This window comes from Podarcis gaigeae (genome assembly GCF_964106915.1).
Source record: "Podarcis gaigeae genome assembly, chromosome: 5".
In the NCBI taxonomy this organism is placed as follows: domain Eukaryota; kingdom Metazoa; phylum Chordata; class Lepidosauria; order Squamata; family Lacertidae; genus Podarcis; species Podarcis gaigeae.
Window position 1 is genome coordinate 86,089,884 of NC_139681.1, and position 25,850 is coordinate 86,115,733.

Consider the following 25,850-nt stretch of genomic DNA (forward strand, 5'->3'; position numbering starts at 1 on the left):
TCAAGATCACTTCCCATTTTTTTTTTTTTTACGTTTTAAATAAATGCTTCCTCCAGAATGTATCCCGGCAGCATGTTCTTTTCGTTCTTCCTTCTTGCAGGGATAGGCACTATGCCTCGGAGGTGCCTCCCAAACGCTCCATTTCAGTGGCTGTTCTGGGCCCTTGGCCCCCGCCTTTGCCTCGGCGACGGAACTCTTCGGCAATTTCCTCAAAGGACTTGCCTTTGGTTTCTGGCACTTTGTAATAAATAAACACAATGAAGAGGACGAGCAGGCCGGCAAAGATCAGAAACACATATGGTCCGCAGATGTTCTGTGATGGGCAAGAGAGAAAGAGAAGACCAGTTAGCATTCTCTCCCCCACGTTGCCAGCAACGTTGATCAGCCAAGACAACCTGCCTTTCTTCAACTGCAGAATATGTATTTCTCTAAGACTTGTCCCAAAATGGACATCATACATGACATCAGATGCAGGGTAGGTAAGGATGCATCTGTAAGCAAACAACTGAATGCATTAAAAGCACTCTCAATTGTTCTTTTGCAAGGGCTTCTTGGGTTTGGCCCCTTTCAAATTAGGCACTGAATGCAAGACCCATCGGATCGGTTTCACATGGGCACTCCCAACTGGTGCAAAATCCCTGCCCAAAGTGGACCTTGATTTGGCTGTGATCAGCACTGCTAAGTGCAAACTCTGCTGGAATCAGAAGCTCTCTGGAGTCGGTTTCAAACCCCACTCAGATCAGTTACGCTTATTTCCTTCCACAGCTGCTGATCATATTTATATTCTGTCTTTCCTCCAAGGTCGGTGCGCGTGATTCATTTCCTCCTTTTATACTCACTACAACCTTGTGAGGTAGGCTTTTCATAACTTCTTACACCATAGATGGAAGGTTATATATACCCTTGTCCTCTGTACTGGAAACACTTATCATCCTAGGACCCTGTACTTCCTTTGCAAGCGAGGATTGAACAACAGGGATGGAAACCCTCCAGTTTTGTCATGCTTGAACCATGAAGGGAGCTTGGGAGACGAACCCAAGTTAAGTGATTTCTTGAGTTCACCCACTTAGGATGGACAAAATCAACTTGAGCCAGCGCCTCTCTCTGAGAACGATGAGGAGCAACGCCTGCATGCTGATCAAGCGAGTGCATGGCAAGCAAGCAAGCAGTGCAACTCTCTTCAGGGCTGGCTTGGGGCTTCTGTGGGGTCCTGGGAACCCAAAGAAATTTAGACTGGGGGAGGGAGCCTCTTATGGTGGTCTTTTTCAAGCTTAAAGCCCACACAGGGGCCAAAGCAAGGAGAGGGCACTGGGGATGATTAGGAGGCCCCCATGGGCCATATCTGGCTCATGGGCTGCCAGTTGCCCACCACACAGTGTCCAGCTGGGCCAGAATTAGTTCACACTTTGTCTGATCTGTCCAGGACTTCCTGAAGACCCAGGGAAGACAGTGGAACAGTGATGGGTCCCCAAGCCAGGTACTGGTCTGAGCCTTGTCATCCGCTAGCATTGGTCATGGCGCCCCTCTTTATTAGCCTATGAAATTTTTGTCAACATATTGGCCATTCTCTGCGCGCCCTTGCAGCATCAGTGCAGAAGGGATCCATGGGATATCACTGCAAAGCCTGGAAATTTATTCCCAACCCCTCCCATTTGTCACTCTAGATTGGCAGCCTGTTCTGTTGCCTACTTTGAATTCTAAATGTATGGACCCCCCCTTTAAAAAAATAAAAGAAAGAAAAATCTTGTTCGGCTGTCTCCATCACAACGCAGTTTCCTTACAGCGACATATGGGAAGAACATTCCGATGCAGAAGTTGGTGAACCAGTTACTGAAGCCGGCCATTGCGACGGCAGCTGGGCGGGGGCCTTGGCTGAATAGCTCGGCCACAATAAACCAGGGAATTGGTCCTGGCCCGATCTCAAAGAAACTGACAAAGAGGAAGACGGAAATCAGGCTGATGTAGCTCATCCATTCAATTTTGGGCTAAAAAGCAAAGCAAAGCAGAACCATGTTAACAGCATTAGAGGAACATTCCCTGGGTCTCTGTCTTAATGCATCTGTCTTCAGTCGCTGTCAGTAGACAAGTCCCCTGACATTAAATTTTTTTAACATGTATTTTTATTAAAGATTTTCTTGATTTACAAAAGTGTGTGCAATGTCTCTCTCTTGTATTTTTTCCCATGTAACATTTTTTACAAATCGGTTTCATTTGTTGAGGCATTAGGAAGAAAAGGGGGAAAGAGGTGAAGGGGGGGAGATGGGTGGGGGTGGGGTGGGGTGGCGATGTTTCTGTTTTACTTAATATATGTGGGGTTTGGTGTCAGCGTCGCTTGTGCAGGTTCTCTGCTGTTCACTTGTGTTCCTGGTGAGAGAGGTTGGGGTTGGCCTAGGGTGTGGCTGTTCATTTGTGGTTGGCTGTGGTGGTCTTTGTTTTCATGTGTGAGTGGGGTTTGTGTGTGTTTTGGAACAGGTTAGCCATATTGATTTGTATGGTTCTTGGTGGATTTTTGTCATTGTCTTGTTGGGCTGTTTATGTGATAAGGGGGAGCCATACCGGGGTGAAGCCATCTTCTTCTATTTGTCCTTGTGTCAGTTTCAGTTTATTGGTAAATTTTTCTAGTAAGGCATCCCCTGACATTAATGGAGGGACAGACAGCCAAAATACAGTAGGCATAGTCCTCAAGAGCATGGTGAAGCCCCACTGTGGGCCTCAGTCCCGGCACCTACCTTTGGCTAATATTCTTACTGTTTGCTTTTTCCCCGCCTAGAGAATGTCTAAAGCCCTCAAACACCAAGAAGTGCAAATGCAACGATGGCTCCACCAACTGGCAGAAAACGGTATTACCCCCTCAAACAACAATTGAAAGTGGACGACAGGTGTGATTTATTGTAGGCATGAGGCCAATGTGTGGCCAATGGCCAGGGATTATGGGAGTTGTAGTTGAGCAACATCCGTAGGCCCAAAGGCTTCCCACACTTGTGCTACTGGATGTTCAAACTCAGCTGGCAGTGTCACCTCTGAGGACCCTTGCAAAGGGGAGCCTTACCTGCAGGACAAGCCCAATAGTCATGGTTGTTGCGCACACCATCATGCCAGCAAGGCCAGCTATGAAGAGCGAACGCCTCCCTGCTTTCTCCACCAGGAAAACCTGTTGGGTGTAGAACGGCAAATGTTCGGTTAGCCCATCATCGTTTTGACTTTAAATTGGCAACCAGACTCAGCTCCTCGCAGGCCTGTGTCCACACTGTCCCCAAACAAAACCTGAATTTGCAGCCAATCACCGGTGGGAAGAATCCTTTCCCTTATCCAATCACATCGGTGGTGCTGGTGCATCTTAAGTGGGTTTGAGCAGTGTTTCATCTGAATGACCCACTTGGTATATTTAACCCCTGTCTAGAGGCACCCTTAAGTCTCCCGTGATTGCTCTCATCCTAAAGATCTGACCAGTCGCAGGATTGGGGAGTATGCATAGGAATATGGGAAGGTCATGTATACTGAAATCTGATCATTGGTCCATATAGCTTGGGTGTGGGGAACCAACTAGCACGGCTTATGGCCAGAGATTATGGGAGTTGTACTTCAAGAACATCTGGAGGGTCAAAGTTCCCCTAAACCTGATCTAGCACCTTATTTTCTACAGTGACTGCCAACAGCTGCCCAGGGTAAAGGTGGCCGACTGTTGATTTTGGTTCCTCAAATTTATCCCAATATACACATTTTTGTATGCAAATATTATGCATGTTAACATTTTAACTAATATATGCATTTCTACAAACATTTTGCCCTGGTATGTGCATTTTTGTACGTATTACTTGTCTGGAGAACAGCACTACTAAACTAAGAACTCAGCTTCATTAGTCAAGAAACAGCGTTTTGAATGCATTATAAACATGCAACACCAGATGGCGCCAAAGAGCAAAGAAAATTCTAAGCAATTTTCCATAGTGTTTTTTTTTTGTTATAATGATTTAATTTCTCACTTATTTATAGCATTGGTTTTTTTCCCCTGTGTGTAGATCCATCCTAAGAGAAATGCTGATTTCAAAGGATGGCTGTGTATTGTTTCAGAAAGTGTGAATTACGTAGGTTCGCCCAAATGCAAACTGAAATGAAATCCTCCTGCATCTCTATTCTACAGTTTCAGGCAGGGATCATTCCCAGCCCTACATGAAGAAGCTGGAGATTGAACTTAGGACCTTCTGCAGTTGCTCTGCCACTGAGCTGCATCCCTTTCTGACAACACGGGACGGTATATCTGTACGCATATCCCTTTTCTAGCCTTCCAGCTGGCTTGGTGCCCCAGTACACTTTGTTCGGATTGCTCTTTCTGCTACTTTGGTGGACAAGGTCCAAGCAAGTGGTTATTATGTCTAGCAGGCCTGTTGATCTGGATCACCTACTGTTGACTTTTTGATAAATGTCAGGTAATATTTAAAGTCTCACGGTCAAAAGAAGAAAAGAGCAAACACAAGCAGAGAGGGAAGTCGTGCAGGGCATCTATCTCAGACGTCAAATGAAAGACAGGATTTTAAAAATGTTGCCATGGGCACCATAGGTTGATCGACCGCTGCCCAACTAACTGAACAGAATAGTTTTGTTTTTATACTACCTGAGAACCTTTCTATCAATTTGGTTTAAAAGTTGGGTTTTTTCCTTGCTTCTCTTCATAGCCCCATCCTAACCAGGTTAAGGCAGACGCAGTGCCTACTGATTTCAGCAAAGGTTGTGTCAGTGCTCAGGATTGCAGTCATTGTCCTGCCTTCACACACTTTGCATGCAGAACGTTCTAGGTTCGATTTCTGGCATCTCCAGGTAAGCCTGGAAAAAACTGCTGCCTGAAGGTATGGAGAGCTCCTGCCAGTCAGTGTAATACAGAGCTAGAGGGAACAATGGTCTGACTAAGGCAGGTAAGGCCAGCTGGACAATGTCCCATCTTCATATACTGAGGAAGTGCTTCCTCCCAAACATTCCTTGCATGCTCTAAAATCTAGACATTCCTGGATATTTGCCAATGTTCTAGGTCTGAGCTGAGACCCTTACCCTCCCAACACTATGCACTACATTTATTTTTAAAAGCCAGTAAGAGGTTCATTTTTGTTAGGCAAAAAGCAGCACACCATTGTTGCACTGACAAAATGGTGCCAGTTGTGCACTATAACCCCACCTAGTGACAGAATATGGTATTACCCCTCATGTAACTATTTGAAAAAGAATCGCACAGGTAATTCAGTAATTACAGCTGGGCAAAACTTACGGCGACAACAGTGAAGACGGTGTTCACAAATCCCACGCCTATGGTCGCATAAACAGGCTGGCTGACGCGGGCGGTGTTAAAAATATCGGTGGAGTAGTAGAAAATCTAACAAAGCAGAAAGGAGTAAACGGTTTAGAGGCACCAATGGCTCTCCTCTCACTGCGCTAGACAAATCAACATGGAAAGCATTTCCCTAGCGTTCCAGGGTGTCAGCGGCACAAAATTAGTTTTCTGCTGTATCTACAATAATGCATATTGACAATCTATTGAGACCAAGAGCAAGATCTCTCACAAACTTGCACCAAAGCTACAGCGCTGTTTGATTATCTGCTTAAATATCTTGAGTTGCCAGGATCCATCACTAGGTGAACTCACAGCATTAATTCCCGAAAACTGCTGGGCGATATGGACCCCGATGGCCACCAGGAATGGCTGCCTGTAGAGAGGGGAGGTGATGAGCTGCCAAATGGAGACAGGCTTCTCTTTGGAGGCTTCTTCCTTCTCTTTCTCCATCTCCTCAAGCTCTTTGTCAGGGCAGTAGTTTTCTCCTCTCAGCCGTTGCAAGCCTAGGGAAGGAAAGGGATTGTGGGTTCCATCTTGATGAGAAATGGCCCATGGAAGTAAAATTACCAGTATGGTGCTGCAGGACAGAAGTGTTGTCCACAACAGACCAACACGGCCACCCTTCTGGGAAACTATCTGAGAAGACATGTGACGTTTCATGAGCCTATTTGTAACAAATATTCAATAGGTTCTAAAGGACTTGTGAGGACTACGCAGTTTCTGCAGCCATTCGCGGCCATTGGGGCTGATACCCGTTGGGAGTGGTAGGGTTGAAAGCAGAGAGTCTTATGTGTAGATGGAGCCAGAACCAATGACTGATGAAGAAGAAAAAAAGTTTGGATTTGATATCCCGCTTTATCATTACATGAAGGAGTCTTAAAGCAGCTAACAATCTCCTTTCCCTTCCTCCCCCACAACAAACACTCTGTGAGGTGAGTGAGGCTGAGAGACTTCAGAGAAGTGTGACTAGCCCAAGGTCACCCAGCAGCTGCATGTGGAGGAGCGGAGACGCGAACCCAGTTCACCAGATTACGAGTCTACCACTCTTAATTCTGGTTCTCTCCCCATGCTCCTCCCTACTGAATTCTGCAGTGACAGCACTGAGACTCTAAGGGGGAGGAAGCTGGCAGCCCATGTCACCCTCTGGATGTAAGATAGAAGGCTGGCTGAGTGCAGACTGAGGTCAATGCAGCAGTGCCCCTAATGAACCAGCTTCTACTGCAACCCTGTCTTCAAGAGAAGACTTTCAATGCCTCAGCTGTCTCTTCCCCATTTAATCCATAGAAACATAGAAGTGTCAGCATGAGGATAGACTAGTCTGGAATAAATGATGCTTTGCACCTTCGTAATTACAGAAAGCAGGGAAGGATTTGTCAGTCTGCATTTCTTAGTGCAGAAAGTACTGATCTGATGTGTAGAGATCTTTCCTACTCTAAATAATTCAAGAGGGCTCTGGAAGATTCTCTGTGTGAAAGAAACAAGCAGAAGGTTCATGATGTTTGGGTTATACCTTCAGAGAAGCTGAGTGCAACTAGCTTAAACTGGTTCTGTTATCTCTTCAGTGAAAGTCATGCTGACTATAAAAGTAAGGCCAGAAGGAGCCTGGGTTTCACTGTCTCTTTCTATCTCTTTTCCTTCTGGTGTGATGTTCTGTACATAGCGTTATTATAAGTTATTGTAAATTCAAGTTAAGTCTGCTGCAACTGGATCTCTTACAGACAGATTTATGACCATTATGCTCATTTGCCTTCAGTAGCAGTAGCTCTGCTGGATGAAATATTAATCGCCTCTGGTCTATTTTTTTGGGAATCCTGCAACGTGTTTAAGTTTTTACTCTGCTAACTATACATTGGAGTTCTGCTCTGGCTCAATATTGAGTAGAATTCAATGACAGGGCTGTAGTGCAGTGATAACAGTACTTCCTTAAATACTGAAGGTGCTACTCCTAGTAACATCTCCATTAAAGGATTGAAGAACCTCAGCCCAACACCCTATAGAAGTTCTGCCCATCAGTGTAGACCAGGAGTAGCCAACATGGCGTCCAACTCCCATCAGACCCAGCCAGCATAACCAGGGGTTAGAGTTGATGGAAGTTGGGAGTCATCTGAAGGGCCATGCTGGAAACCTCTGGTTTCAATAAATGGTCGGACCCTGTAGAATATAATATTTGGTGTTCATACCTTGGAAGAAGTCTATGGCATTTCCCGTGTTATTGCCTCCTGTTACTCTTCTGCTGCTCTTACCCAACCCCACCAGCCATGTTTTGCACATACCAGTTAATTCCCAGAGTACTGTCTGTTTCCTCCCAGCTCCCGAATCCAGCCCCCGACTTATTGTGAGAAGAGTGAAGCCTCATAAAGTTAAGGACCATAATTCAGCTGTGGAACTTCTGCTTTGCATGTTGAAGGTCTCAGATTCGATACCCAACATAGGAGCCAACTCCTAGGGGTTGAAGTACCTTTGCCCTCCAATAAAATATTTGAGGGGGCCACCCCTCCAAGTTGATGGGCATTGCTAATAATAATAATAATAATAATAATAATAATAATAATAATAATAATTTATTATTTATGCCCCGCCCATCTGGCTGGGCTTCCCCAGCCACTCTGGGCAGCTTCCAACCAAATATTAAAATACAGTAATACATCAAACATTAAAAGCCTCCCTGAACAGGGCTGCCTTCAGATGTCTTTAATAATAATAATTCATTCATTCAAATGGTGTGTGCGCCCCACATCTTGTCATTGATTATGTGGGGTGAGGCTTATCTGCCCCCCCATTTTATTCAAATTGGCAACCCTGATGCCCAACCTTGCCACGTAGGGCTAGAGGAAACACAGTAGACAGCAGCTTGCTCTCCCTCCCTTTCTCAACAAAGCCAGGCCCCATCTTAGTGGGGAAATAAATTGCCATCGCCACCCCATCCCTGAAATGGTTCACAATGTGCCAGTGAGACGTGAGGACCAGGGGACTGGTGTGGACTGGCAGAGAAAAGTATCCCCTGGAGATAACCTTACTTTTTTTGGCTTCCTCTTGTTTTGAAGCTTTAATGTACAAGTACCGAGGGCTCTCTGGGCAACCAAAGAGCAGGAAAATCTGGAGCACGGCAGCAATGCCTGAGAGAGCGAGGAGCAATGGCCAGGTAGAATCTTTTCCTAGCAAGACATCCAGGCCAAGAACCTAAGGGGGGAAATGGACCAGTGTTTTTCGTTGCTGCTTTTTTGAAATAAGGAAAAGAGTTATTTAAGTGCAATACTTACTTATGATGAATGTATCATTTACTTAGAATTGTTTTGAGATATTCTTCAAATGAAATATCTCTTATGTTCAGAACTTTGGACCAGCAAGCCCTAGAGCGCCCCCTCATGGAAAAAAAATCAAATCAACAACCTTCTTGGTATTAAATCTTAGGCACCTATTTTGTCCTGTGAGCAAAATGGCTCTCTTAGAAAACCTTGCTGCATCATGGGAATGGTTCAGCAATACAGATTTGCCCTTGGCGGAGCTTTGTAAATTAAGCGTCAGTTCTGCACACGGCAAAAAGGGCTCCCGTGCTGTCCTGCCGTGCAATCACATGGAGAAAGATAATGTATGAACCATCTTATCACAGATCTAGCCGGCAGCAATTTCTGTGATCTCAGTAGCATTGCAAAGAAGGGTTTCATCCCTGAGTCTGGAAAAGCCAATATAACCCCCAGCCCTAAGACCTGGTGACATAGGCAGCTGTTTGTGCTTTCAGGTTTGCTTTAGAATCTTGCACGTAATGGTAAGAGCCAGATCAGATCTGAAACATCAGATAAAACAAAGAACTAAAAGATGGAGAAAAGTTTGCTTTTGTTCTTATGATGTATTTTGTGTTTTTTAATTTTTTTAATGTTGGGAACCACCCTCAGAACTATTGTTGGGTCCTCTGAGACCCCACACTATGAATGAAATCTACAAATTCAACAATGTTTTGTGAACCGCCCTGAGATCTATGGATATAGGGCAGTATATAAATTTTAATCATCCTCATCACCGTCTCATTAAGGGGCTTATGGCTGTCCCATTTAGCACTTGACTTGCACAAACAAAAATGTGTTCCATGATCAATTTGTCCTCTGTTCGTTTGGTACATACCTGGCTGATGAGGATGCCGATAACGACAGCAAGCTGGTTCATTGATCCCAGAGCCCCTCGAAGAGCGACAGGGGCAATCTCTCCAACATACAGTGGAACAAGTCCGGAGGAGAGCCCTGGGCAAAACATGCAGATGAATCAACCATCTAATCCATCCTGCTTCTGGTGCGCTCCAGATCTTCCAGACCACAACCTCCCTCAGGCCCAGACAGCAAGGCTGATGGTCAAGGGCTGACGGGAGCTGCTGCCCAAAATATCTAGAAGGCACCAGGTTGAGGAAGGCTAAATCATGCCAACTTAAAAAAAATATATATTCTTTTATTGAAAGATAAAAAGTGACACACACACACATCATTGTAAGTGCACAAAATAAAATAAGACATTAAAAATTGTGTGTGTGGAAGAGAGAGAGAGAGAGAGAGAGAGAGAGAAAGAAAGAAAGAAAGAAAGAAAGAAAGAAAGAAAGAAAGAAAGAAAGAAAGAAAAGAAAACACCCAAGAACATCACAAGATTGCTATTGTAGTTAACCTAATCAAGTGTTTATAAAAACAAATTCCAAATATCGTTTTAGAATGTTTGGAACAAATATTCCGACTTACTAACCAGAGGAATAAGTTTCCCTGCTGTCTTAAGAAAAGGTCTTAAGGCAGAGGTTTTCAACCTTTTTGAGTCCACAGGTCCCTTGACCAACTACCTTCATTCTGCGGCACCCTTGTGGGGCCCAGGAGCCCAGTATTGTCACCCCTTGCCTGCAGAGCTCGCAGCCTCTCCCCCTTGTGGAGTGTGCCCTCAGCCTCCTCCCTTCTCCCCTCTCCTTGGGAGTCCTCTGGGCAGCCACAGCTGCTGCCCCTGATCTCTGAGCTGCCCCCTCTGCCCCAAAAGAGAGGTCCGTCCTCACACGGCCCCATAGGGGCCTAGGAAGCACCCCCTGGCCAGCCCCAGAGGCACCATTCACTTGGTGAGCTGTGCATGCCTTCAGGAGGCAGTGACACAAGAGGGCATCAGAAGAGGGAGGGAAGGAAAGATGGACAGAGGCCGGTGTTGCCCGTGGCAACCCTGACCATCATTCAAGACACCCCAGGGTCCCACAGCACACTGGTTAAAAACCACTGTCTTAAGGAATTGAATTAGTGCTTGGATAACATGAATTGGTGGCGCCAACAGCAGATGGAGACCATATTCCCAAAAGATCAGGGCTTCTTTCCCTTCCCCTTCCCTCTGATTCTCCATTTCCTGCGACTTTGCATGCTGACCCCGTCTCCAAGCAAACCACCAGGGAAACTCAGAGAGAAGTAACCCCCTGTTTGGAGCCCGCCTTGACTTACCACCATGCAGCCCAGTCAGTACTCTTCCAATGATGATGAAAATGTGGGAGGGGCCAAATTTCGCAATGGCCAAAAAGAGATTCCCAGAGATTGCAAAAATGTTTACCAGCAGCATTGCTCTAACTCTGCAGTGAGGAAGGGAAGCAAGGAGTCAACGTTGGTGCAAAAGAAAGAGCCAAGTTCAGCCACATTTGCCCACTGGTGATTTGAGAGTATCCACACAATGTGAGATCCTTCCATAGCAGATCGAAAGCTAGAGGTCAGCTAGAGGCCCTGACTGTGAGACAATATGGACACTGGACATTTTAACCCCTGAATGTAGGATGCCATTGAAACATGCCGTTCTAATGTTGAGAACTCCCCTGTTTCTTCTGTAAAATGCACTGACATTAACCCCATAAAGGTAAAGGGACCCCTGACCATTAGGTCCAGTTGTGGCCAACTCTGGGGTTGCGGCGCTCATCTCGCTTTATTGGCCGAGGGAGCCGGCGTACAGCTTCCGGGTCATGTGGCCAGCATGACTAAGCCGCTTCTGGCAAACCAGAGCAGCGCACAGAAACGCCGTTTACCTTCCCGCCGGAGCGGTACTTATTTATCTACTTGCGCTTTGATGTGCTTTCGAACTGCTAGGTTGGCAGGAGCTGGGACTGAGCAACGGGAGCTCACCCCGTCATGGGGATTCGAACCGCTGACCCTCTGATTGGCAAGTCCTAGGCTCTGTGGTTTAAGCCACAGCGCCACCCACATCCCTTGGGGCATTAACCCCATGCTATGGTGTTATAATGTTCTGTGCCGTGCCACTGATCTAGATTTCTGGCCAGGTGGTTATCACTGGTGGAGGTAGAAGGAAAGACACAATGCATATATTGCCTTATTTTTATGATGGCGGGCTATGTCCCCAAAAGTTGTCCCAGGTCACTGCAATCTTCAGGGGAGGCCAGGCTGTAAATGTGGACTCAATAGCTGCACCTACCCTGTGGAATAACCTCTCAGCATCTGCTTTGCATGTCCTTGGCTCAATCCCCACCATATCCAAGTAGGGAACCTGGAGAGCAGCTGCCCGCCAGAGCAGACAGTACTGAGTTAGATGGAGCATTTAGTCTGACTCTGCAATAAGGCAACTTCCTGTGCCCCTTTGTGTGAAATTAAGTGCATACCACTGGACGTTACAGATACATCTATTTGCCTGTTTCTTTCTGACCATCTTTTGCTGGTTTCGGTGTTAATTTGGCCGTCTTGTCTGTTTGGCTCTGGTTTCTAAATTTGAATTTGAATTATTTTATTTTTACCATTTGAGATTTCTCCCAGAAGTGAATACAGCACATAAACTTCTAATAAGTGAATGGATAAATAGCTAATTGTTCTGTAAATAAATAAAATATACATAAGACATCACTACAAGGAACACATGTTACTTCACATTATGGAGGGAGAGAATGAAAACCTGAAACCAGGATTCCATTCCCCCTCCCCGTGTTGCTCATAGTGTGTTGTTTCACCCTAGGTAAGTCTGTGGAACACAATTCTGTGTTATTCTGCTCTTAATAGAAGCATTTTATTGATCCTGTGGGTTTTATTACCATAGGCCTGCACACAGTGCTATTTTTCTAGAAAAAGAGGTGCCAGAACTCACCACAAACACCTCCCTTAGAACGGTAATGGTGTCCACCTGAGAGGTGCCAGAACTGAGTTCCGGAAAGTTCCGGCTGAAAAAAACCGCTGCCTGCATGAGTACTTGGTTTTGATTTGAGTATCAATGAGGTTCCCTCACATGCCAGTGAGAACCCTCTCCACAGCCCATGTTGCGTAAGTTTTGTTTCCCCTTTTTCCTGGCCGCTTGTGAAACCAGAATTTCTCACCTTGGCATCTTTTCACCAATCCAGCCAACAGTGAAGGAGGAAATCATCCCACCCACAGCAAATACAGAAACAGAGGTGGACCAGAGCATCATGACGGTGGGGTTTTTAAGGATGTCATCTGTCCCGTTTCCAGAGGATGCAATATTCAGCACTTTACCGTAGTGGAGCATGATGATCTATAATCATGATAAAAGCGCAATATTTACTAAAGATCCAAAACTTCTTATAGACTTTTTGCAGGAAAAAGAAAATGAGCTTACAATGTCTGGGTTCAAGAACTGAAGAAAATATTGGTTTACACAAAATGGAATTGTTGGGTGTTAGTTTGGAGTGGATGTTTTGAACAACTTTCTACATATAGCTGACAGACAAAGAAAGAAGTTCTCTCATTTTTTTGTCTTTCCTTTTTCCTACGTTCCTTTCTTTTCTTCTTCTTCTTCCTTTTGGCTTGTGTTTTTATTTAGATTAGCTTTTATATTGGATAAAAAGACATTGGACATTTGATACTAACCTTTGTACACCCCCTAACTTTATCTAATTAATAGATAGATGACAAAAGTATATTAGTAATTTCGTTGGCCCTACACTGCCCTCAGATCGATCCTTTGGGATCCTAGGGGCTATTCATGTGATGTTAAAGCTGGATTTGGCTGGCACCAAGTGTAGACTCACCAGGAAACTGCAGCCAGGCCTGCCTCTCTGATACACACAGGACCAATGATCAAATATGGCAAACCAAATCAAAACAAAAGAATAAGCACATTTACTCACCTGTTGTGGAGCATTGATGACTCCAATGCAGTACCCATATTGGAAAAAGCCAAGGACTGCAGAGAAGACGGCTAAAAACAGGGTCCCTGTGACATCCTAGGAATGGGGTAACAAATGAAGGCACAGCGTCACTTTTTATCCTTAAGTTTCTGGATTGAGGACTAGATCTGGCATGCATTATATTCCAACCTTTTATTTTTAGGTAAAGGTAAAGGGACCCCTGACCATTAGGTCCAGTCATGGTCAACTCTGGGGTTGCGGCGCTCATCTCGCTTTATTGGCTGAGGGAGCCGGTGTACAGCTTCCGGGTCATGTGGCCAGCATGACTAAGCTGCTTCTGGCGAACCAGAGCAGCACCCTGAAACGCCGTTTACCTTCTCGCCAGAGCGATACCTATTTATCTACTTGCACTTTGATGTGCTTTCGAACTGCTAGGTTGGCAGGAGCTGGGACCAAGCAACGGGAGCTCACCCCGTCACAGGGATTCGAACCGCCGACCTTCTGATCGGCAAGTCCTAGGCTCTGTGGTTTAAGCCACAGCGCCACCCGCGTCCCGTTTCATTTTTAGTCAATCTAAAAACCATAAAAGGCAGTACGAGGAAAGCAGAGCTGGTGGACCTGTGGCGTTGCATTGGACTACAACTCCCATCAGCCTCTTGCCAGCACAGTCAGTGGTCAGAGATGATGGGGGCCATTGTCTAACAACGGCTGGAGGACCATTTCCCAGCCCTGGAACAAAGCACCTGAAAACAGACAGGAGTCAACATCTCCAACAATAAGGCGAGCACGAGGGTTAAGCATTGCCATGATGCTATTGGCATTAATGATATGTGGTGGTTAGCAAATCCGAGTTTCCTGCTTGCTACAAACTGAGCATCACATTGACCTTTCACTGCTGTGAAACCTGAAGCAATTCCTTCCTGTTCCAAATGTGTGGTTTGGCTAAAGGGAAAATTCACATGGCCGCAATGATATGCCAAATTGTGGGTTAATAAAACCAGATGCAGCAGTTGGCGGCATGCTAACGTGACGGTTTGAGTCAGTATCCCGCTGAAAGAGCACCCCTATTTACTTTGCTCCTCTAGCCCTCTTCAGTGAACACATAGGTAGGGTGGGGGGCAAAAAGAAGATTATGTTCTTAGGTCACCTCATAGTGGGGCAGATTTACTGACCATGGCAGGGCTGTGCCACTCCCCCCACTATGTTTAACATGTTTACAAATGACCTGAATATCAGTATATCAACATACCAGAATTGTTAGCTGAAAGGTAAATACAGTGGTACCTCGGGTTACATATGCTTCAGGTTACATACGCCTCAGGTTACAGACTCCACTAACCCAAAAATAGTACCTCAGGTTAAGAACTTTACTTCAGGATGAGAACAGATATCGTGTTCCGGCGGCGCAGCAGCAGCGGGAGGCCCCATTAGCTAAAGTGGTGCTTCAGGTTAAGAACAGTTTCAGGTTAAGAATGGACCTCCGGAACAAATTAAGTACTTAACCCAAGGTACCACTGTAAAGCCTTTTTAAAGTGGAGATTCTCCTATCCCAGTCTGCACTGGATTTGAAATTCTGTTTGTGTTATGTAATTATTTTCATATATGTTTCTGTTGCTGATGCTTTCATAGCTAATTTGCTTCGATATGTTTCATGGGATGCGATTTGTAAATCAAAGGGAATGAACAAACAAATGATCCCATTTATAAAGCATATTTTTAAAATGTTCAAACCACCTCACATATATGATCTCAATAACCCGCACTTATTCCATAGCTGGATGCGACATATATAATGAGCCTGAGAAATGGCAGGCTCATTATATGACTTCATAGGAGAGCCAGTGTGATGTAGTCATTGGATTGTTGGGAGTAGGACCTGAGAGACTTGGCCATGAAACTCACTGGGTAACCAGTCACTGCCTCTCAGCCTAGCCTACCTCACAGGGCTGTTGTGGGCAGTAAATGAGGCAGGGGAGAACCATGTATGCCACTTTGAGGAGGACCGGCCCACCCAGGAGGCAAAGTGAGCCATCCACCTCAGGCATCAGGAGCCAGAGGGGCGGCCGATCCTGATGTAGAACTTTAGCAGCCCTTGTTCCTGATGTTAATCTTCACTCACCCCTTCTTCCCTGGCAGGGAGGGGGCGCCATTTTGTAGTTTGGCCTCAAGTGCCAAAATATATTGGGCTGGCCCTGACTTTGAGCTACTCCTTCTTCCCTCTTACTTCTGTCACGTGTCATAGCCAGGGTTTCACCTCCTTTCATCCAAACTGAGAAACTGTGGTTTAATTTTGGGCCTGGATGTGAACCCAAAAGGGTAGTGACAGCCCATACCCTGGAAAGATTTCGCAAAACAATGAACAAGCTCTCAGATCTCTAGAACTCTTGCAACATAAGTAGACTGCTGGTAAACGACGTTTGCTCACTACTTTGTGACATTCGCTGCCCATGCATGGAACAAATGCCAAGGCAGAGCGAATCTGACACTCCTGCTGATGTATTTGCACCACACTGGCCTCCCTGCTGTAACAACAACAACAGCAGCAGCAACAACAACAATTTATTATTTATACTCCGCCCATCTGGCTGGGTTTCCCCAGACACTCTGGGAGGCTTCTAACAAAATATTAAAAATACAATAAAACATCAGACATTAAAAACTTCCTGAAAGAGGGCTGCCTTCAGATGTCTTCTAAAAGTCAGGTAGTTGTTTATTTCCTTGACATCTGATGGGAGGGTGTTCCACAGGGCAGGCACCACTACCGACAAGGCCCTCTGCCCGGTTCCCTGTAATCTCACTTCTCGCAGTGAGGGAACCGCCAGAAGGCCCTCGGCACTGGATCCCAGTGTCGAACGATGGGGGTGGAGACGCTCCTTCAGGTATACTGGGCTGAGGCCATTTAGGGCTTTAAAGGTCAACACCAACACTTTGAATTGTGCTCGGAAACGTACTGGGAGCCAATGTAGGTCTTTCAAGACTGGTGTTATGTGGTCTCAACGGCCACTCCCAGTCACCAGTGTAGCTGCTGCATTCTGGATTAGTTGTAGTTTCCGGGTCACCTTCAAAGGTAGCCCCACATAGAGCGCATTGCAGTAGTCCATGTGGGAGATAACCAGAGCATGTACTACTCTTGCAAGACAGTCCGCAGGCAGGTAGGGTCTCAGTCTGCGTACCAGATGGAGCTGGTAAACAGCTGCCCTGGACACAGAATTGACTTGCGCCTCCATGGACAGCTGTGAGTACAAAATGACTCCCAGGCTGCGCACCTAGTCCTTCAGGGGCACAGTTACCATTCAGGACCAGGGAGTCCTCCACACCCACCCGCCCCCTGTCCTCCCAAAACAGTACTTCTCTCTTGTCAGGATTCAACCTCAATCTGTTAGCCGCCATCCATCCTCCAACCGCCTCTAGACACTCACACAGGACCTTCACCGCCTTCACTGCTAAATTGCCATCTCCCCCTTTTCTCCCTCCCAGTAAGTAGCAGCGAGCGACTCAGCTGACAGGAGGTCAGGTGAGTGTCGCTGAAACTCATAACTCTACTGGCCATTATGGACAGAGTTCAGGCACACAATCCAGCCTGAGAAGAGAGAAAGGTCGAATATATTTTACTTAGCACGGGGGGGGGGGGGGATCAATTTCCAGAAGGCATATATTACAAGAGATTAGCTTGAGAAGGCTCTAACTATACTAAAAATCAATATTATTATTTTTTATACCTGTGAAACGGCCATCCTTCGACCGTTGGGAGGCCTCCCAACAGAAACATGGCAACTACGGACTGTTAAGGGCTGAGAATTCTCTGCCTGCTGCATCACAGAGCAATACTCTCCAAGGTTCCATGACGCGAGGGAACAACTGTGCATCTTCCCTCTGTTCTGTTTACCAGGAACAGCCCCTAATCCATTTATTTTCAAGTGAGATTTGGGGTTTTATTTATTTTTTTGATTCCCTCCTTGGGTCTCCAGAAGTGCCTTCCTCAAAAATGAAGGGAGAAGAACCCAGGTGTTTTTAAAGCCCCTTTCAAAACTGCAGCCTTCCCTAGACAAATTAACAACAACAACAACAGCAGCAACAACAAATTTTATTTACATCCCGCCCTCCCCAGCCAAAGCCAGGCTCAGAGCGGCTAATATCATACAAGTAAGACAATGCATAAAAACAAGCGACCAGTAAATTAAGAGACATCCTACAATTAATTCAAACAAATTAAAATTAAAACTAGACAAGTGGCAATTTAATAACCAATATACTATTCCATTAAAAACAAAGGCTGAAACATACAATTCCAATCACAATAAAACAACCTGTTCATAAAATCCAACAAATCTCATGCACATTTACTCAGACGTAACCCCGTTGTGCTCAGTGGAGCTTATTTCTCAGAAACGTCTGTAGCCTTAGGGTGGGTATAGTAATCTTTGCTCACGAAGATGCAGGTTGGGCACATTTTATTGAGGTCCAGAAACAAGCACATAGGGAGGTCCAGATTAAAAGCAACACCAGCCCCTGCAATATTGTTCCCATCCCCAACCAGCTTCTGCCCAGAAAGCGTCGCAGCAACTCTGCAAAACATAAAGTTCCAATCACAAAAAAAACCCCAGGTCTTAAAATTCAATTCACCGCATGTAGTGCAAGACTATGCACATTTACTAAAAGTAATCCCCACTGTGTTCAACGGGACTACTCCCAGACAAGTCTGAAGAGGGCAGTTCCCTTAGCCTGGGTATAGTGATTTTTGCTCACTTATGAAGATACAGGCTGTGCAGATATTACTGGGGTGCTGAAGCAAAGTACACAGGCAGGTCCAGATTAATGGCAACATCTGCCTCCAACCAGCATCTGCTAAGAAACCTTTACAGGAACTTTGCAAATCAAAATCAAACACCTTTGCCCCCTGCCCCCCACAACACACAGGTGCAATGTCTTGAGGTGCGTTCCAAGACTGCCAGCCCAACTTGTTAGAGGTAACATCCTGCACTGATCCCCCTCCATGATGCATGTATCCTTGTGGATGACCAAACCACACCACCAGGGACTCAAGCTACATTAGTAAAGAAACAACAATTTGAATGCGCTATAAACATGTAACACCAGAGGGCACCAGAGGGCAGGAAATTTTTATACACAATTTCCCATAGGGTCTACTCCTTTTGTATAACGATCGAATTGCTAACTTATTTATAGCGTTTTTCCCCTGTGTGTAGATCCACCCCCAAACTAGCCCAAGACATTTTGTTGTCAGAGATAGAGGTGCAACTTGTGACCCCATCTCACACAAATCAACGTCCGTAATGGGACCCAGTACCAGATCAGTTGTTTTATCCCTTGAGGCAGAAATTTCCACAGTCAGCCATAATTCAATAGTAATAAATGGAAAGACAAAAACAAAAATGCTATCCTTTAATGACCTCTAAACATGGGGTGAAATCTGATTCAGTTGCATTTAAGGGTTACAGTCGTACCTTGGTTATCAAATTTAATCTGTTCCAGGAGTCCGTTTGAGTCCCGGAACAGTTAGAAAACCAAGGCACGGCTTCCAATTGGCTGAAGGAGCGTCCTGCAGCCAATCAGAAGCTGGGGAAGCCATGCCAGACATTCGGCTTCCGAAAATCGTTCAAAAAGCAGAGCAATCACTTCTGGGTTTTGATCATTTGGGAGCCGAAACGTTTGTGTTCAAAGGCATTCAGCTTCCAAGGTTCCACTGTATTTTATCTGACACACACTTTCTGAAACAAAATGCAAACTGAAACACAGCCCTCCTTCCAAAGAGTTCTCCTGATTTTGCAGTGCAGCTCTCTAATCAAGTAATGTGTACAAAAATACATATACTAGTGTTACATGTGCATGTAAGTGCATATATGAATGAAAATAATATGCAAACGGGTATTATGCTAGGAGGAAATTGCATTGCAAAAATGCGTAAATTGCACTGAAATACTGATAAATTTCCGTGAGGACTGAAAAACCAAATTCACAAACTGATGTGGAAATGTGGAGACATTCCAGTCCAGACTGGAAAAAGGAGTATAGGGTAGAAACTGAATCTGGACATCTTTGCCCAGTGAGAGAAAGAAAAACGTGGCTGTAAAAGGAAGAGCGTGTGGGAAGCCACACAAAAGGAGGGAAACAAGATTTTTGGCTTGCATCTGTGTCAATGTTTATTTTGTTCCTTTTTGCCTCCATTTTGCTGACATGCCCCACAGCTCACGGATGCCCTCCTGTTCTACTATGCACCAGTCCCCAACATACACCATCATGTAGATAAACACATCAGCCCAGACACTCAAAATAAGAAAACCAGACCTCTCTAAAACTCTGTGTATGGTGGGTGGGTGGGTGTCACAGGCTTGGTTTGAGGATGGTTTGGTTTTCATAACTGGAATGACAAATGCTGATTGGCTGGAGGTGGGGAGAGAAAGGCTTCAAAAACACTTAACAACAAAAGACACTCTCTATCTCCCTCACAACATTAGAACTCTTGGATATTCAAAGAAGCTGACTGTTGGAAGATTGGGGACAGATAAAAGATTGTACTTCTTCACACAATGCATAGTCAAATTATGGAACTCGCTCCTTCCCAGTCCAAATACTCCACAAAGCGACTATTAGTTCCATGAGGAAAAAATATATTATCCCCTTTCCCCGTGATACTAATAGCAATTTAGAGGGGATTAAGATTGGACGCTGAGGAAAGCACAAAAGACCCCACCTCCCATAGTTATTCACTGAGCCAGTCAAGTTCTCAGCACAGGACAGCCACAAAAATGTCTAGTGATCCAGCCGTGGCTCCAACACAAAGCTGGGGAAGCTGCGTCTCTCCAGATGTTACAAGACTACAACTCCCATCAGCCTCAGCCAGCACAGCCAATGGCCACAGATGATGGGAGCTGTAGTTCAACGACATCTGGAGGGTCACAGGCTCCCCATCTTACATCATGGCGTCTCTTCCCACAATAGTGACAATTACTGTCCAGTTTCCCAGCTCCACAATATGATTATGTGTCCAAGTCTGCATGCAGCTTTTAAAGGAGGGGAGGTATACACAATCTGTACTGTTTTGGGGGGACAGGGGGTGGGTGGGTGCGTGTGGAGGACTCCCTGGTCCTGAATGGGGTAACTGTGCCCCTGAAGGACCAGGTGCGCAGCCTGGGAGTCATTTGGGATTCACAGCTGTCCATGGAGGTGCAGATCATTTCTGTGTCCAGGGCAGCTGTCTACCAGCTCCATCTGTTATGCAGGCTGAGACCCCACCTGCCTGCAGACTGTCTCGCCAGAGTGGTGCATGCTCTAGTTATCTCTCACTTGGACTACTGCAATGCACTCTACATGGGGCTACCTTTGAAGGTGACCCAGAAACTACAATTAGCAAGACTGGTGACTGGGAGCGGCTGCCGAGACCACATAACACCAGTCTTGAAAGACCTACACTGGCTCCCAGTACGTTTCTGAGCACAATTCAAAGGGTTGGTGCTGACCTTTAAAGCCCTAAACAGCCTCGGCCCAGTATACCTGAAGGAGCATCTCCACCCCCATTGTTCAGCTGGGACACTGAGGTCCAGCTCCGAGGGCCTTCTGATGGTTCCCTCACTGCGAAAAGAAAGGTTACAGGGAACCAGGCAGAGGGCCTTCTCAGCAGTAGCGCCCGCCTTGTGGAATGCCCTTCCATCAGTTGTCAAGGAAATAAACAACTATCTGACTTTTAGAAGACATCTGAAGGCAGCCCTGTTGCTAGCTAACCTGACCTCTCAACAGCTGAGCCACTGGTGCATACCAGAATGAAGACGGGGAGAGGCAAGAGGGTGGGGACATTGGCATGGTTCAAACGCACCAGTGGACCCAGACAGGTGTGCCTGTTGGGGCATTTGGACTACCCTGGCCTTCCTGCCACATTGTCCCTCCTCATCTCCCTCCTGGTAAGCTGTAGCGAATCCACTGTCAGGAGGCCAGGTGAGGGCTGCTGACCCACCAACCCCACCAGCCACTACTGCAGAATCTCATAACTCTACAGGCCATCACAAATAGAGTTCAGGGAGACAATTCAGCCTGAGAGGATGGGAGAGAGTGGTTGAATATCTTTTAGTTAGCACAGCAAAAATCCATTTCCAGAAAGCACATATCACAAGAGATAAAAATGAAATTGAGAAGGTTCTAGCTATACTACAAATCAATTAAAGTTTTATACCTGTGAAACGGCCATCCTTCCACTGTTGGGAGGATTCCCAACGGAATCACGGCAACTACAGATTGGCAAGAGCTGAGAATTCTCTGCCTCTTTCATCACAAAATAATACTTTCCAAGGTTCCATAAGAGGAAGGAACAGTTACCCATCTTCCAACTGTCCTGCATACCAGGAACAGCCCCATATTGCCCTCAAATATTATTATTATTATTATTAGTATAATAATAATAATAATAATAATAATAATAATAATAATAATAATTATTATTTAAAAATTGGGTTTTTCCCCCCCAGGGTGAAGAAGAACCCCCCCCAAGAAAAAACACCCCTCAGGTATTTCTAAGCTCTTTTCAGGACTATAACTTTCTCAGGCCACCTCATTTTAATAACCAATGTACAATTCCATTAAAAACAAACACTAAACATACAGTTCCAACCAGAGTAAAACAGTGAGTTCATAAAATTCAGTAAACGGTATGCACATTTACTTGGAAGTAACCTGCATTGTGTTCAATGGTGCTTACTCCAAGAAAAGTCTGCATAGGACTGTAGCCTTAGCATGGATGTAGCCTTTTCCCTCACTTACAAAGAAACAAGTGGGGCAGATATTAGGTAAAGGTAAAGGTACCCCTGCCCGTACGGGCCAGTCTTGACAGACTCTGGGGCAGATAATACTGGGCTGCAAAACAAGTGCACAGGAAGGTCCAGATTAAGAGCAGCAGCAGATCCTGCAGTACCATCTACATCATCACCATCACCATCATTTCTTATTATTTATTAAATTTGTATACCGCTCTCCATCCGACGATCACAGGGCGGTTCATAGCATAAAATTACAAAATGAGAACACAAAATACGTCCCCTGCTCCCAACAAATGTCTGCCCAGAAATCCTTTGTGTGTGTGTGTGAGTGTGTGCGCGCGCACACACAGACACACACACACACACACACAATGTCTTGAGGTGCATTTCACGACAACAGAGCATGAAAACTGCTGTAGACAACCTCCCGCACTGACTCTCAGGAGTTATGCATCCTTATGAATCGCCAAGTCAGAGCAGAAAGGCACAATACAATTTGGGTACAATTCAACTCGAGTTTATTCTGAGTACACCCAATGAAATTAATGAAGATTCCCAACTTCATTTCATTAATTTCAATGGCTGTACTCTGAATTAAACTTACATGGCAGGTCACCTCTTCTTCAAGATTGAGTTGAGACTTGTGACCTCGCCAGAAGCTTGGGAATCACTGCCCGTAATATCTTTATTGGCTCAAATTTGTATGTGATGATTTGCGCTTTAAAAAAAAATAAATTATCTTGGAAATAGTAAAAACAGAAAAATCAGATCATGCGAACCAGCCCCAAGGGTCAAACTATATGTTACCTCCCACATCTACCCAGCAGACAGGTGGGTGGCGCCACCCCGCCTATCAATCACCTGATGTCATGACGGCACCAGCTGACTGACACCTGCCAAAGTTCACATTGGGTCACGGTAACTGCTGAAGTTTTGGCAATTTTCTTTGAAGGCACGCTTTGAAGGCACTGAAAACGTGCCTTCAAAGGGCTTCCCTGTAACAAACAATCAGCTGATTGATTTTTCTGTGCAGCTGGAAATGCTCGTAAAAGTAGAGTATTTCCCTTTCTGCAGAGAAAGCAGGTTGTATCTAAAGTGCAAAAGGAAGCCCTTTGAATACAAGCCATTGACCTCAGCTGATCCTCAGTCCTTGCAATGAGCCCTGTGCTGTGCTTTGAAGACCCTACAATCACCTGCCCCACTACTTAGGTCAGGTGTGCATAATGTCAGGTGTCAAGCAGGTGGGTTTAACTGAGCATATGGGCTGGAAGTCCCCCCCTTCCCCCAAGCAGGAGAGCCATGACTGGATGCCCCCCACCCCAATAAAGAGTTGATCGAAGCAACGGCTCTGGGATAGAGGGTGTTATCGCTTCATCACTGTACCGTTTCCCTGGTAGAGCAGAAGAGATGTAGGTCTCCAGCTGGACTACAGTTCCCATCATCCCTGACCACTGGTCCTGCTAGCTAGGGGTGATGGGATTTGTAGTCCAAAAACAGCTGGAGACCCACATTTGGGAAAAACTGCTGTAGAGCCAGCCCACAAAAGCTGCCATTAGTCACACAAGGAAAGAAATATATTGGGTTGTAGTCAACTAAGTTTATTCAGAGTAGAACCACTGAAAGGAATGAGCACTGACCAAGTTAGGTCTATTAATTTCAGTGACTCTACCCTAAGTACAACTTAATTGAATACCACCCGTTATATCCCCCATTGTGGGACTAATATCAATTCAGAGGGGGTTAAGATTGAGAAAATCTGACAGCCAGTGTGGCATAGATAAGTTAGAATTCTGGGAGAGGACTTGGGAGACAGGACTTCTAAACCCCCGCTCAGCCAGGAAACTCACCGAGTAATTTTGGGCCAGTCACAGTCTCTCAGCCTAATCTACCTCACGGGGCTGTTGTGAGGATAAAACAGGGAGGAAGTTAGCACCACGTATGCCACCTTGAGCTCCTTTGCAGAAACATGGGGTGTAAATGTAAATAAATGAATAAATAAATAAGACATTAAGGCAAACATAAAAGACACCCAGTCAAGAAGGACGGAAGTCAATGGCTCTATGGAGCATAAAGTAGAATATATGTAATAAGACTTGATGTTTTTGTTGGTTGGTGTTGGTGTTCTTAAATCTCAATAAAAAGCATTTGAAAAAAATAAAAAATACAAATAAAGTACAAGTAACATATTTTAGCAATTGTCAAACTATGTTGTTAAAAAAAATACCTGCATTAAAGCTATGATTTTATATTTAAAAAAAAAGAAAGAAAAAAAGACACCCAGTCAAGTTCTGAGCGACTTGCATCTACTTTGAAGTAAAAACAAAAAATGTCTGGGGGAACCAGTTATAGCTGTAACACAGAGCTGAGGAACATGTCATAGTTCGAGACGTCATAGGACTACAACTCCTATCAGGCTCAGCCAGCACAGCCAGTGAGCAAGGCTGATGGGAGTTGTAGTCCAACAACATCTCGAGGGCCACAAGTTCTCCAGCTCTGCATCACATGTGGTTTGGGGTTGTTGGCTGAAATCTTTATCCTGGCCTTCGGCACCCAAGATGTGTTTTCAGGAAGAAGAAGAGTTTGGATTTGATATCCCGCTTTATCACTACCCGAAGGAGTCTCAAAGCGGTTAACATTCTCCTTTCCCTTCCTCCCCCACAACAAACACTCTGTGAGGTGAGTGGGGCTGAGAGACTTCAAAGAAGTGGGACTGGCCCAAGGTCACCCAGCAGCTGCATGTGGAGGAGCGGGGAAGCGAACCTGGTTCACCAGATTACGACTCCATCTCTCTTAACCACTACACCACACTGGCTCTCTCAGGGTCTCTCAGGGTCCACCCTATTCCTGCGAACGTAATGTGTTTTAACTTCTGTAGTTTTAAAATTGTTGTGGCCCGCCCTAGGACCTGTTGGTGGAAGGTGGGTCATAGTAATAACAAGAATAATAAAAAATATTGACTCTCTTCCACTACACAATTCTAGGATCTAGACTGAAGGCTGTTGATTGAGAGGGAACATATTCAATCCAATCGAAGAAGCAAGTGGGCTGATGCAGTTAACTATTTCTCTACAAAATGGAAGTGTTTAGAATGTTGTTGACTGGCTCAACCAAACAAACATCACGTTTCATATTTGCTAAACAGAGGAAACGTGCAAAGCAGAATGAAAAAAAGTTGTCATGAAAAGAGTATGCTTGATATGCATCAAATTCACCAGAGCAGCCCTTTGTGTAAAATCTATTGACAGCATGATTTATCCATGAGAGATTCGGAATAAGATACAATGCGTGATTTCCTCTGTTTTGTAGCTTTCAATCTTAAGTGACAAAAACAGAGATTCCTCGCTATTCTTGACATTTCCCCTTGCAGTTACAAAAACCACCTTTCCCCTCTTCTTCCTGTTTTCATTATTTGCCATTTCTTCCACAATAAAGGTGTCATTAGCTAATTCAGATACGGGAGACATGAATTCCCATCTGGAAGTATCATAGGGACATAGGGAGCTGTCCTATACCGAGTCAGAACATTGGTCCATGTTGCTAAGTACTGTCTACACTGACTGACAGAGGCTCTCTAGGGTGCCAGGCAAAGATCTCGTAGGCATACCTGGAGATGCAGAGATGCTCTACCACTGAGCTACCAGCCCTTGCGCGATCTTGAAATCAGTGTTACCTTCATTAGTCCGTCCTTCGG

General features: G+C 45.3%; 1 protein-coding gene across 3 annotated transcripts; it reads right to left on the bottom strand.

Moving 5' to 3' along the window:
* On the bottom strand, positions 1-25,850 carry SLC2A2 (solute carrier family 2 member 2). Of its 3 annotated transcripts, none has more exons than XM_083739606.1 (11): positions 25,830-25,850; positions 13,395-13,490; positions 12,624-12,799; positions 10,765-10,889; positions 9,440-9,555; positions 8,338-8,500; positions 5,633-5,823; positions 5,258-5,362; positions 3,050-3,151; positions 1,782-1,985; positions 1-313 (listed from the first exon to the last, which is right to left on the bottom strand). In XM_083739606.1, exons 1-11 carry the CDS (start codon positions 25,833-25,835, stop codon positions 110-112), a joined length of 1,488 nt encoding a protein of 495 aa, XP_083595732.1. In that variant the 5' UTR covers positions 25,836-25,850; the 3' UTR covers positions 1-109. The 3 variants fall into 3 exon arrangements, with proteins under 3 accessions (XP_083595732.1, XP_083595731.1, XP_083595733.1); XM_083739605.1 differs by lacking the exon at positions 25,830-25,850 and adding an exon at positions 21,580-21,747; XM_083739607.1 differs by lacking the exon at positions 25,830-25,850 and adding an exon at positions 17,114-17,205.

Excerpts from the sequence above, each read along its gene's own strand:
- SLC2A2 (XM_083739605.1), bottom strand. The coding sequence starts at position 21,744 with ATGCAGGACAGTTGGAAGATGGGTAACTGTTCCTTCCTCTTATGGAAC. Across the intron at positions 9,556-10,764 it reads ACTGACTGGGCTGCATGGTG|GGCTCTCCTCCGGACTTGTT; the intron begins GTAAGTCAAGGC and ends TGTTTTGCCCAG. Across the intron at positions 5,824-8,337 it reads ACAAGAGGAAGCCAAAAAAA|GCTTGCAACGGCTGAGAGGA; the intron begins GTAAGGTTATCT and ends TTCCTTCCCTAG.